Source organism: Varanus komodoensis, unplaced genomic scaffold (genome assembly GCF_004798865.1).
Source record: "Varanus komodoensis strain SLA01 unplaced genomic scaffold, ASM479886v1 scaffold30, whole genome shotgun sequence".
Lineage (NCBI taxonomy): Eukaryota > Metazoa > Chordata > Lepidosauria > Squamata > Varanidae > Varanus > Varanus komodoensis.
Window position 1 is genome coordinate 123,537 of NW_025335762.1, and position 13,712 is coordinate 137,248.

Sequence of the window (13,712 nt, forward strand, 5' to 3'; positions counted from 1 at the left end):
GAGATTATTTTACGCACTTGACTTCCCAGGGTTTGTAATGGGTGGTTTCTTGTATTCAACCTCTTTCTGTAAGGCAGAAATTCAGCGAGAGCAAAGCAGAGCATCTTCAAGCCATCAGAAAACTTCCTGGCTTTCGTACTCATCATCCTGTCAAGCTATGTAAAGGCACAGGAGCCTTATCATAAAAAAGTTGGCAACCTAAATAAAGCTGCCTTGCTTTTCAGGGGCTTTTCCGGATCTATCCACTCCCAGAAGACCCCAACATCCCACCTCCCCCGCGCCAGTTCCAGGAGATTCCTGAAAACACCTCGCAGGAGTGTCTGGTCCGGGTTTACATTATTCGGGCCTTTAACCTCCAGCCGAAGGACAGAAACGGCCTGGTAACAGCCATAGCGTTCCGTTCCCGCCTGTGCTGCTCGTTTTCTCCTCTGCACCGCCCTGCAGGTGGGACGGACCTTTGCGGAGCCCATGCTTTTGTTGGGAGATCTAGGCTGAAGAGATCTGTTTTCAGGCTTGCAAAGCTGAGAAGCATCTTCATTGCTTTCAGGACAAAGGTCCCTCTCATCTTACAGAATGTATTTATGTCGATTTATATCCCCTGCCTGCCCCTTGAGATCCGAGGCAGAGGCCCTTGTCCGGGAGCCCTCCTTGAAAGAAATCGGGAGGGCAGCTACTCGGAGAAGGGCCTTTTCGGTGGTGGCCCCTACTGTGGAACACACACGCCCTAGAGAGGTTTGCCTGGTGCCGTCGCTTTATTCTTTCGGCATCAGGCAAAGACCTTTTTATTTTTCCAATATTTTAACAGTTAGTTGGTTTTAGTTTTGATTTTACCATTCTTCATTGTTTATCGGATGCAGAGTGTTGCATGTTGTGTGTTGTACAGTGGTACCTTGGCTCACGAACTTAATCCGTTCCAGGACTCTGGTCGTGACCCAAACTGGTCGTGACCCAAGTCAAATTTCCCCATAAGGGTCAATGTAAATAATGTTAGCTCATTCTGTAACCATTTTTTACATCACAAAAATTCAAAACAAAATGACAAAGAACAACAAAGATTGCGGCCACCCGCCCCTCCCCCCCCCGCGAGCACCATCATCACCTGATGCGGAGATCGCGACCTGCGCCAAAATGTTTCTGAAATTTCTGTTTGCGACCCGATTCGCTCATGAACTGAGGCGTTCGTGAGCCAAGGTACCACTGTATATGATCGCTTTGTGGTTTTTCTGCAGGGGGGGCGGGGTTGGTTTTTGTAAGCCGCCTAGAGACATTAGCATTGGATAGCATATAAAAACTTTAAATAAATAAATAAATAAATAAATAAATAAATAAATAAATAGCAAAGTCGACCAAACCCGTCCCAGGCACGCACGCACGGGCATCCTTCCCCCACTGTGTCCTGGCAGCCTGCTTTTTCCCAGTCTCAAGGACCATAATACTCGTTCAGTACAGCAGCTGTGGAGACCCATTCGCCGCCTGCTCCTTCCCCTTCCTCCGTTGCACCTGGGGCGTGTGGGGTGATTTCCCCCCAAGTCCCCCCCGCCCCACTTGATTATTCCCTCCCGCAGTGCGACCCCTACGTCAAGATCAGGCTGGGGAAGAAAAAGGCCGGTGAGCGCGAGGATTATATTCCGAACACCCTGGAACCAGTCTTCGGGAGGTGAGCCTGGGCCTGTTCCCCAGCCCCAGTCCCAGCCCCACGCTCGGCTCCCTCCGCTGTGCAGCGCAGGAGACGCCCCAAAGCCGCTCAGGTGGTGAAGGCGTCTGGTGGGCCTTCCACACCCCCAAGAGCCGCGCTCTGCCCTCCGGCGCCCCGCCAGTGACTTGGACCTCAGCCGGGGCCAGTGCGGCTTGGGGGCCGCATCTTGGCTGGGGAGCCACGAGAGCTGGGTTCTCAGCCCCGCTCAGTTGTCGTGAGGACGACAACCCTCCGGGGCTCCTTGCCAGAGGAAGAAGACAGACACGGACACCTACACAACTCTGGTCCACCAACGGCTACGGTTCAAACAAGCCAGATGCGACAGATTGGGCAATGGGAGGGGAAGGGTTGATCTCTCCCACTTTCTGTGCTCTCTGCAGGATGTATGAGCTCCTGTGCTCCATCCCCTTGGAGAAGGACCTGAAGATCACCTTCTGCGACTTCGACATCTTTCCCCCCGATGACGTCATCGGGGACATCACCATCGACCTGGAGAACCGGCTGCTCTCCCGCCACGGGGCCAGCTGCGGCCTCCCCCAGTCGTACTGTGTGTAAGTCGCAAGGCCCCCGCCGTCACGGGGCGAGTGTGGGCCGGCAGCCGCAGCTGTGCTTGTGGGCGGTCCAAGCCCCTTCGCTGGCCCACCGGCAGCCTCGGCCAGCACTTGGCCCCCACAAGACTGCGAGGTTGGGCTCGCCCAGTCATAAAAAGGCCAGCCCTCCCAGTCCCAAAGCCCCCGTTGCTCAGCCGACTGAAAGACGAGGAACTCGTCTGGGAATGTAAAGGAAGGCAGTGCGGAGGGTGGCCTTCAAGAACACGCCCCCACTATTTTGAAGCCAGAGGCGGGTGGCGTTGGAGGGCAGCCTCCCGGCCAAAGAGTGATTAATTGCCATCTTAAAAATCAAGGGTGAGAAGGGGGCCCACATCCTGGTGGGAGCAAGGAGGTGACGCCACACTTTCGAGCCCTCTCCTTACCGCTGGCCAAGCTTTGTCAGGTGTAAGACGTTTTCGGAAGGTGTGATTTTATCCTGGAGAGAACTGATTTAGGATTGTGCGCGTGAGAGAGAGAGAGAGAGAGAGCGAGCGAGCGAGCGCACCCATCACATGCGCTGAGTGTACACTTCTGTCATAAACTTCATGGTGCTGAAAAGCTCTGCTTTCATTAGATCATAGTAAGTCCCCCAGCCTTATGGCCATGTCCCAAGCTTGGTGTGGTTGATCCAGACTCAAACAAGAAAGCTCTCCCTGGACTGGGCAGCTGCAGGGGTTTCTTTGGTTTGCACCTTTCAGTGCTTTCCCACAGACTCCCCGCACTTCACCTCAATGAAAAAATGAGCACTTCTCGCTGGAAATCTGCAGCTGAGTTTCCCCTCGTTTTCCATGTTTAGGCTCCTTCCAGGTATGTAATGTCAGCAACCCAGGACAGAACAGTTCTGGAAAACAGCACCACTCCAATGGTTCTCTGTGTAAACACCACATGATCCCATGAACTCTTGTCCCCTTCCCAGTTCTGGCCCCAGCCAGTGGCGAGATCAGCTCCTTCCCAGTGAGCTGCTGGAGAATTATGCTCGATCCAAAAACTTAGCTCAGCCCGAGATAAGGGAAGATGGGAGCAGAGCCATTTTCAAGGGCAAGACCTACCACCTGTCCGACTTCGGTGAGCGGGGGACGCATCCTCGTGCCGTGGGAGGGACTGGGGGCGGCTCCTCCGCACAGCAAGCACTCCCAGGCTGCCAGGTCTGGCACGGTGCTGGAGAGCAGCTTGCCGTGCTGCGCCGTGGAGGTGCTGCCCCTGAACCTGCACCAAAGCAAAGGGTAAAGGCCAGCCTGCGGAAGGGGAGCTCGCCTTGAGCCAAGCCTGAGGAGCGGAGGGGAGTAAATCTGGCCTCACCTGAACAGGCACCTGCTCTTCAGGCAGGCACAAGGCTGGAGTCGCAGCTGGACACCTGGGAAGACTCCAGACCTCAGCTGGTCCAGCATAGAGCCACCAGGTTGTTAAAAGGGACCGGCAGGTAGGAACACATAACGCCGGCCCTTTTCCACCTCACTGGCTACCAGTTGAAGTCTGGGCCCAATTTAAGGTGCTGGTGGTGACCTGTGAAGCCCTAAATGGCTGAGGGCCTGGTTTCCCGAAGGAGCACCTCCTTCCCTTTGTGCCTGCCCACCCCTTAATGTCTGGGGCAGATGCCCTTCTCCGGGAGCCCTCCCTGAAGGAGATTAGGAGGGTGGCTACCCGGAGAAGGGCCTTCTCTGTGGTGGCCCCGATTGTGGAATTCGTTCCCCAGAGAGGTTCACCTGGCGCCGTCACTGTATTCTTTTTGGCGCCAGGCTAAAACCTTTTTAAAACCTTTTTACTTTCCCAGTGCTTTAAGGTCTGACTGCTTTAATATGGGTTTTATTGTTGATTGGTTAAGATACTGACTAGGACGCTGTGTTTTATTCTATGTTGTCTTACTGTTAAACCATCCCAAGACCATGGTAAGGAACGGTCTTAACAAGTTTTAAATAAATGAATAAATAACTAAGACCCACACGCCAGCAGGGGGCCCACAGCCAGCCCCCGAATCCACCTTGTTTTGATGCTGCTGCCAGTAGGCCATGTGGCGACCTCCGGGCGTTTTGGAGCAGGGATGTGTGAGGAACGCAGTTTCGGGGTGGGAATCCTCCTAGTGCCCTGGACTCTGGTCCTCTTCCCCGTGAGTCCGACTCCCTTCCTCGCCAGGAATTGAGCGCCATGCAAAGAGCGTGCAAGTGCCACCTCTTCCGTGCCGCCTGCGCCAGCCCTTTCTTCACACTGCTGCGCCTGACACAGAAAACGGCTGCCGGCGGAACCACCTTTGTTCCGCAGGTGTTCTCGGGCTTCCTCGCTGCTTGGCCCGCTTTCCAAGCGCGAGCAAAAGAGCCAAGCACAAGAGGGACGGAGTCCATGGAGCTGCGCCACACCCCTACTTGGACTCCAACTCCCATTGCCCAGCCAGCAGGGCAAGGGTCAGGAAGACTTATTTGCGATCCAAAGATCTGGAGGGCACCAGGTTGATGGAAGGTGGGGTCGGCCATTGAGGCAGCAGGAGCCGCCTGCCAGCAGGCTCCCTCCTCCCCAGGACGGCCGCCCACGTCGCTGACCGCTGCAGAAGGGAGAGCCTTTACATGGGGGGCGTCCTGCCCCCCGCTCCCATGGCCAGGTCTGGGTACGCAAAGGGCAGCCAAGCAGGAGAGTGACCAGCTCTTGCCCATGAAGGACGTTCCCCTACGATGGCCTGCGCCACACACCCATTGAAATCTATGAGGCTGCTCCAGAATAAAAAACATGCCAAGAAAAATAGTGCCAAATTTCTGCGGATGCGCACAATTTTAACGGTTGCAGAATTCAGCCAGCCCTTCTACAAAAAAGCGGCTAGAATTGTAGAATAGTAGCGTTGGAAAGGGCCTATAAGGCCAGCAGATCCAACTCTGGCTCAGTGCAGAAGCTCAGGTTCCAGCATCCCCCTCATTTGGCTGCCCAGCTGCATCCTGAATGCCCCCCATGTGGGGGAGCCCACCACCTCCCCGGGTCTTGGGTTCCACGGCTGCACTGCCCCAGCAGTCAGGAATTCCCTCCCAAAGTCCAACCGGAACCTGGATCCCCGCCATGTGAGCCCGTTATTCCGCATCCTGCACTTCGGGATGATCGCCAAGAGGTCCCGGCCTTCCCCTTTGTGAGGCACGTGTGTGTGCGTGTGTGTGTGCGCATGTGCGGGTGTGCTGGCACGCCCTCTGCCGTGCGTCATTGTCGCGCAGCCCTGCACTCTGCTCAGCGCAACGCTGCTGTCCTTCCAGAGGCCCAGGTCCCGGCACACGGGCGGCTGGGGCCCGCCAAGGAGCGCCTGGCCCTGCACCTGCTCCACGCCTGCGGGCTGGTGCCCGAGCACATAGAGACACGCACCCTGCACAGCGCGGCCCACCCAGGGTTCGAGCAGGTAGGACCACCGGTGTGCACTACGTGCCCACGGCTGCTGGACGGGAGGCTGCCAGGCACTGCATCAGGACCCCCCTCCCCCCCGTGTTTTGGCCTCTCCTCAAAAGTGGGGCGCCCCTGAAGCACCGAAGCTCCTTCAGGGCACAATATCCAGTATTGTAAGAAGGGTGAAAAGAGCAGCCTTTGAAGTCGGAGCTTTTTTACACGGGGCGTTGAACCTGCCGCTTCCTGAGGCGTTGGCCTCCGGGTTCTTTGTCGGATTTAACTGGCACAAATGGCTTTACGACTCTCTCCCTTCCAGGGTAAAGTGCAGATGTGGGTTGACATCTTCCCAGAAAGCTTGGGGGAGCCAGGGCCCCCTTTCGACATCACCCCAAGGACTCCCCAGAGGTAAGTGCCCCCCCACACACGTACATTCTTAGCTGGCTGATGGCATATTTTGTCTAGAAAATGCGCACCAAAGGGCTTCTCTAGGGGAGGCAGTGATGGTACGCTCATCCCCGCTCCCTAGAGGAAGGCTATGGGGCCTTTTCAGAAATTCTGCAGCCTCAAGAACCTCCTTTGGGAGTTTTAGGAATTTTCACTGCTTTTTTTTTTTTTTTTTTTAAGAGCAAGAGAATTTCAAATGCAGAAAAAACCAGAATGCCAGTCTCTGGCATTATACCAATTCTGTGACAGGAAGTCATAGCACACCGCCACCTTGTGGTTGAAAAATGGAAAGCATTAGAAGGGGAGAGAAAGACACCTTAGCACAGACCCTTGAAAAGGACCCGTTCTTCCTCCCAACAAAGGAAACAAAGCAGACACCTCAGGAAAGTGGCAGGTTAAACCCCTCATGTAAAGAAGCCTGATGCTTGAAAGAAAGAGATGGGGAGGCTGCATCACAGCCCCATCCTCTGCCCCACCTCGAGATGAGGAACAAGCAGCTAGAGACCAGGTCCAGTTATTCTCCATCTTTTCCCAGGATCCTCTGAGCTCCTTCCCTCCCAGAGAAGGAGCAGTGTTCTTTTGGCAGGAAGAAGCAGGGGTTGAGCTGAGACACACCGTTGCACAACACCCTGTGCCTGGTCAGCCCGTGTGTGCCCGCTGCTGCTGTCAGTCAGTGTCTGCACTACTGGGCTGAACGGAGCAGGGGCCTGGCTTGGTAGAAGGCTACTTTCAATGCGCCAGGGTGCCTAATGTACATGCCAATGCAGGCCAGTCCATGCCTGGTGCTGAGCTGAGCTCAACTGGCAGCTGCTTCGCAGGCTGAGGGTCCAAGGTCACCTGCTGGGGACTCTGCGGTAACAGGACTGGGAAAGACATTGCAAATTGGCCAGGTAATGCAGAGCACACCTGATGTGCTGTAGAGCAACATCGCACCCCAGGTGGAGCCTCAAACTGATGCCTCATCCCTGCATTATACACCAGGAATCCAACTTGCCGTGTTGCTCATTGGAAAAGAGCTAAAAGTTTCCACCTGGTAAAATGCCTTACAGACCTGCTCCATGCAGCAAAGGAATCCCTTAAAGCTGGGCTGAGAAGGTAGACCAGCAGGTACTTTGGATTTCAGCTCCCATCGGCCCCTGCTGGCTTGGCCCATGACCAGGAATGCTGGGAGCTGAAGTTCAAAATACATGGAGATCGGCATTGACCAAAACTGCCTTAAAGCTCCTCCTGGCACTGCGGCCTTCTTTCCCTGCTTCTCTCCAGGTACGAACTTCGCTGCATCATCTGGAACACCAAAGATGTGGACCTGGAAGACACCAATATTTTTGGAGACCGGATGAGTGACATTTATGTGAAAGGGTAGGTACCGGACGGACAGCAGCAGGTGGCCGGGGACTGAAAGTTATCCTTAGCCAGCAGCTCTGTGGACACGCAGCGTAAAAAGTGCTATCTGTGCAGAGCACAAAAATAAGCAGTCGAGTCCAAGGAAAAGCTGGACGCGTCACAGGCTGTGACGATACAGTCCATGCCTTGACTTTCTGAATCGTCCCCTCGGCCTACCAGGCGCTTGGGACAATGTCCAACAAAAATGTCAGAGAAATGTAGCATCCTAAAAGCAAGAAGCACAAGGGCAAAAGCCGTTCTGGGCAATAACCTTTGAGAGGGGCATAGAACATCAACCTGGCCGAGCTGCATGAAACGCTCCGCAGCTCTCTGCAGGGGAAGAAAGCCAGGGAGTCGACCGCCTCTTTCCTGGGAGAGACCCCTGTTGCAGGGATGTTGCTACCAGAAGGGCAGTGCAGAGCCTCCACTGAACCCAAAAACACAACTACTGCATAATGTTTAATAAATGTTTTAATAAACACATATATTGTTATTATTTTATATTGTTATTTTTGTACTTTATCTTGTGAGCCGCCCCGAGGCTTCGGCGAATGGGGCGGCACAGAAATGTTTTAATTAATAAATAAATAAAGAATGGCGGTGTGTTGTCACTAAATGAGAAGAGGCAAGACCTGCATTCAGGGACAATCACGGAGGTTCCTCGGAGTCCTGGCCTGAAATATCTCTGTGTCGAGATGGATGCCTCTCCCAAATCTGCTCGCAGAACTGCCTTATGCCAGCTTCCCCAACACAGTGCTCTCCAGATGTGCTAACTACAACTTCCAGCAGCCCCCCATCAGCTGGGAGCTGTGTTTCAATGCAGCTGGATGAAAGGGGGGCTGGTGAGGCGTTCATTCGTTCATTCATTCAAAGTTTTTATATGCCGTCCCAATACTAAAAGTCTCTGGACAGCTCACAAAAGACAAACAAAAAACAAAGCAAACATATGCAACAAACAACTCACAACACACTGCATCCAATAAATGATGATAAAAACAAGGATGAAACCAATTAGCTGTTTGGGAAAATATTGGGAAAATAAAAAGGTCTTTGCCTGGTGCTGACAGGAATAAAGCGACGGCACCAGGCAAACCTCTCTGGGGAGCGCATTCCACAATCTGGATGCCACCACCGAAAAGGCCCCTCTCCGGGCAGCCACCCTCCTGCTCTCCTTCAAGGAGGGCTCCCGGAGAAGGGCCTCTGCCTCAGATCTCAAGGGGCGGGCGGGCGGGCACAGAGGGAAGGAGGCGCTCCTTCAGGCATCCAGAACTCAGGCGTGGCGAAGCACGGGATCTGCATGTAACCCAGAAGCCAGGCTGGGGTGAGCCTGTTTCCCCAGGCAGCTCCAGCATCTCTTTGCACTGGTGCCAGGTGGCTGGATGGCCTAGAAGAGGACAGTCAGAAGACGGACGTCCATTACCGATCTCTGGCGGGTGAAGGCAACTTCAACTGGCGCTTCGTGTTTACCATGGACTACCTGCCGATGGAACAGGTCTGCGTCCTCACCAAGAAGGTGAGTGGCATCCGTGCTGCTGACGCTGGTCACCGAGCCCCAGGACTTTCCAGGTTCTTTTCATTGCATATCCTTGCTATTTGATGCAAAGGTCAAAACATGCGGAAGTTTAAGAAATGCTCCACATGAGAAAGACATTTCTGTGAAATAGAAATGTCTTACCTTTCTACCCGGTAAGATGTGAATTTTTATACTGGGTTTGGCCATTCAAATGGGAGATGACCAATGGTATGGACTCCATATTTCTTCGACTAACATGGTCAAATGCATCTGGGGACTTTATGGTGTAAGTCAAAGGCCACTGCACTGCTATTTCATTGAGCAAGTCACTCTTAAGCTTAAACTCAGAAGAAAGTGAGTTAGTTCTAGGTCCAAAAGGAAAGATGGAATTTCTAAGGAAATTCCCTTCGGTAAAATCCTTTCCCCCTTTCTCTAAATAATATTTTACATCTGCGCTATTATTATTTGAAGAAAATCTTTGGGACTGCATACTAAGCATATTTTAAGGTTTGATTGTCATTTTAATACGGGTTTTATTTCTAGGAATTCATTAGGATGCTGTGTTTTATTTTGCTCTATTCTGTTTACTGTCCAACTGCCCCGAGACCTTGGTAGGGGATGGTATTAAAAAGTCTTAAATAGATAAATAAATATTTCTCATAGTCAGTTGGATTCTGATTAAGGAGAAAGCATTGGCCAGTATAGGAATGTATTAATGGAATGAATTAATTATTCCTGAGAAGCTAATTTTCTCTACTTGTAGAGACATACAGTTTTGTGTCAGGAAATTTTAAATAGGGGCAACAGGAATTGTGGGAACTTGCTGGCATTGTTCTTTTCAGAGATGTCTAGATATCAGGGGCTTTTTGCATAAAATTGAAATTTCCAGTTCATCTGTGCTAGGGATGTCAGAGAAATGACTTCCGAGTTCAAGGAATCTCAGTGATTTTCAGAGTCGAACACCTTTTTCCAAAGCGCACAGATTAAAAAGACTTGTAGACTTGAAAAAAAATGTGGAGATTTCCACAAGCATGCACATGTGCTGGCATGAACCACAATTGTGTATGCCCTTCAAACCAATTTCAAACATCTGATGCCATCAACGAATGGACGAGAGGCTGAGCCGCTGCCGGGGAAAAGGCTGCCCAACTTCTATAAAGTAGCAAGCCTGGGAAAAGGCGGCGTCCAGGTGTGTGCTGCCACCGTGTGTCCGACGGTTTCCCTCCACCTGCTCTCCCGCAAAGTGGCCCAGCCGCTGTTCCGCTGCTCACCTGAGAAGCTCGGAGGAGGTGGGCCCCTGGCTGACCCTTCACAGGTGCCTCCAGGAACCGAGCCGGCGCTGGGGGCTTGCCCCACTGGCTCATTCTACACGAAGAACCCCACATCTAGGAATGGGGCAGAGGCTGACCAGGTCCTCAGCGGCTGGCCAGGCAAAGCAGGAGCTCTGCAAGAGCATCTCTTGCGACCCACTTTTTCCTTCCTTGCTTTCTTAACTCCCAACAGCAGTTTATCTGAAGCGTTCAGAGACTGCCTAAGTGGGCCAACGTATATTTTTATAGACTGGTACATTTTGCAGGCGCCTCTGCAAGGCTGCTCTAGCTTGGATTTCTGCAGCAATAAAACACGACTGGGCAAACCTTGGATGGCACGTGGGCAAGCAGAGCATTTTTATGCAGTCTATCCCCTGCAAAAGTCCTTCAGAGCGGCTTACAGAGTGCAGAAATAGCTGTTGCTGCCTGCGGGTTTAGAATCCAAAAGGCACACGAGGAAAGGGGACGTAAAAAGACAATCGAGCACTGGAGGTTTCATTGCGAAGTCAGAGCCCCCCACTTAAGCCGTGTTCCCCCCATCTTTGCAGCAACACTTCTGGAGCCTGGATGAAACCATGCAAAAAGTACCCCCGAAACTCATCATCCAGATCTGGGACAATGACAAATTCTCTGCTGACGATTTCCTGGGTAAGGAGAATCCCGAACAGTGTGAGGGGGTCCTGGGGTGGTGGGAGTAACGGGCCTGTTTTCCGGTTCCTGTGCCCAGCTTGGCCTTCGTGGAAATCGCCAGTGCCCACCTTGCGTGTCCCTCAAGCTGCCCTCCACCTTTTGGTCTGCATAACCCTCTCAAAACATTTCCGCGGATATTCCCAAAGGCACGCTTCCACGTTCACACTGACGGGCAAAGGAGACTGATGCTAGCATGACTCTAGTTCACAGGCATCCAAGACAGACGTGGCAAGAAGAACTCATCCAGACATGCTTGAAACCCGTCAACGGGTCAAAGGAATTGTTTGTAACTTACACCACAACAGGGGATGCTCAAACTGCCCTTCAGGGTTTCCCCTTAAGGCAGGGGGTGCGATCCGATAATTCTCTGGGCCCTTTGCTGTTCTAAGACTCATATCAAGCACCCCACTTCACCTCTCCCCTGCATGGTGCAGGACCGTCAGGCACAATCTTGGGTCCACCAGGGTGCTGGACAGTGACTGGGACCCCATAACCCCTTGGGCAGTGAGCGCATGTCCTGTGAGCGCATGTCTCTTCCTGAGCCCACGCGGGATCATCCTCCCAAGTCGCGCCTGTCCTCCCTCTTGCGCTGTCTACTTTGTAGTTGTTCAGATCTGCGTAAAAGACGTCTGTGCTCAACTTTTGAGAAATCTACGACACCTATTGTGTCTTCTGTTTCTGGCTCAGGGAGATCAGCCTCAGGGGGGAGGAGACAGTTTGCTCTGCCTCCTTCCGAGTAGAACTTGCAGCTCCCTCTTTCTCATGACTCTCTGCCTCTGATAAAGGTCCAGGCCTTTGCTCAGCGGGCTGGGGCTCAGGGGAAGACGCAGTAGCTGGCTCAGCCGTCCCTGCATTGGGTTGTGGGGTCGACGCTTGGGCACTGGGTGCCAAGTGCAAGGTCTCCTCGTGAGTCACTGTTTCTGTCGGAGCTTGATGCACGACATCGGCTGACGGACGGAGGAACGAGTGGGCCCTAGACCACATCAAGCCGGAAGTCTCCTTAACTGCAAAAACGACAGGACTGAGGCCATTGTGCTTCGGCGCAGCACGAGAAGGCCAAACTCCCTCGAGGAGACCCTTCTGTCAGGGAAAGTAGAAGGCAGACGAAAAGGAAGACCAGGTGTGAGATAATGGGGGCCACGGCTGGGACTTCACAAGAGCTGAGCGGGGCTGTCCAGGAGAGGGCATCTTGGAGGGCTTTCATCCGAAGGGTCGCCATAAGCTGGAGACGACTCGACGGCGCGGGCAGCAGCAACCACCACGCAACACACCCAGGGGGGCTCAGGCGGGGAAGGCTTCGGAGGGGCCCAGGGGCCAAGTCTGACTGCCTCGATCCGCCGCAGGCATTCTGGAAATGAACTTGACCAAGATCCCACGACCTGCTAAACGGCCACGCGACTGCACGGCGAAGATGCTGATGGAGGACAGCGCCGCCCCCGCCACCGCCTCCTCTTCGCCTTTGCACCGCCACAAAGAAAAGCACATTTCCTTGTTCGTGCAGAAGAACCTGCGGGGCTGGTGGCCGTGCATCGTCTTCGAGAAGGACAAGCCCCGCGTGTCGGTAGGCAAAGAGGAGCTTCCGGGGCAGGAGGGCCTCTGGCTGCCCGGATGCAGGCGGGACAGTCCAGGAGGCCTGTTCTGTGACCCGCCAAGCTCTGCTTTTATCGTTACAGCTTCTCTCAGCTCCTCTCCTAAAATTTTACTGGAACATTTTCCAAACAAGACTAGGAGGGCAGAACCAGCAGCCGGGCCAGGGGCCTGATCCTGCCCGTTAGGACCCCCCTCTGACCCACACAGCCATGGATGCCTCCAGGAGACACAGCTCAGTGACAATGGGGGAGATGCAGAGCACAGGGGACTCAGCCACTCGGGGCCCCCAGATGGCCAACCAGGGAGTCAGAGCTAGCAAGCCGAGGCGACCATTGACAGGGTCATGCGTGGGCGGATCAGGGCCTGCGGGCCTCAGGGCTGACTGCTCACTGCAGCACCGCTTCGATGGATCTGTTTAGAAGTGTTGACATTCACGGGGGGCACGGCACGTACATGCTGCAGAGGCTCGGCAAAATGCTTGCTGCCCTGAAAGGGCGCTTGCACAGGCTGCGAAGCCTGAGTCCACTGCGGGACTCGGATCTAAGCTGAGGCTGGGCAGCAGCCAGTGCTGGAGCGGTGGCAGCACAGGCAAGCCAGGGAGTGCCTTCCAGCCCACGTCTCCCATAACACCTGTCCCCACCGGCACCCGCGCTCTCGTATCTCTGACTCTCCAGGGCAAAGTCGAGATGACAATCGAGCTGCTGACTGAAGCGGAGGCTGAAGAGAGGCCGGCTGGGAAGGGGAGGGACGAGCCCAACATGAACCCCTGTTTGCAGCCACCCGAGTAAGAAGCGGCGTCTGGGCGCCCCAGGACAGGCGCCACTGGGGAGGGGCGCAGGGAGAGGGTGGACATCCTGTGCCAAGACAGAGCCTGCGCCCAAGGCTTCGGGGGGCTGGCTTCTTCCGAGGCAGGGCTGTGGAAACGGAGTCCCCTGCCACTGGCCTGGCCACCGTGGCAAGCTCCGTGCGGCTTGCAGTGGCCTTGGGCCTCTTGGGCAGAGGGCCCAGTGAGAGACTATGCTCCATCACTGCATGGAGGCCTCTCTGGAGCCTCCCACCATTGCCCAGGCAGTTCCATCAACCTCGTGAAAGGCTGAGGCTGGGGTTGGGACAGGCTCCCTGGAGGGACACGGTGCTGGGGCATTGTG

General features: G+C 54.2%; 1 protein-coding gene across 1 annotated transcript in view; it reads left to right on the forward strand.

The window, feature by feature from the left end:
• The window catches only part of FER1L5 (fer-1 like family member 5), a 56,476-nt gene that overhangs the window by 41,315 nt on the left and 1,449 nt on the right, over positions 1 to 13,712 (forward strand). The window contains exons 39-49 of the mRNA XM_044437359.1: positions 225 to 380; positions 1,566 to 1,657; positions 2,077 to 2,247; positions 3,203 to 3,351; positions 5,511 to 5,650; positions 5,951 to 6,039; positions 7,342 to 7,437; positions 8,833 to 8,974; positions 10,833 to 10,932; positions 12,318 to 12,535; positions 13,239 to 13,348. Coding sequence (XP_044293294.1) covers positions 225 to 380; positions 1,566 to 1,657; positions 2,077 to 2,247; positions 3,203 to 3,351; positions 5,511 to 5,650; positions 5,951 to 6,039; positions 7,342 to 7,437; positions 8,833 to 8,974; positions 10,833 to 10,932; positions 12,318 to 12,535; positions 13,239 to 13,348 — 1,463 coding nt within the window. The remainder of the gene's footprint in view (positions 1 to 224; positions 381 to 1,565; positions 1,658 to 2,076; positions 2,248 to 3,202; positions 3,352 to 5,510; positions 5,651 to 5,950; positions 6,040 to 7,341; positions 7,438 to 8,832; positions 8,975 to 10,832; positions 10,933 to 12,317; positions 12,536 to 13,238; positions 13,349 to 13,712) is intronic.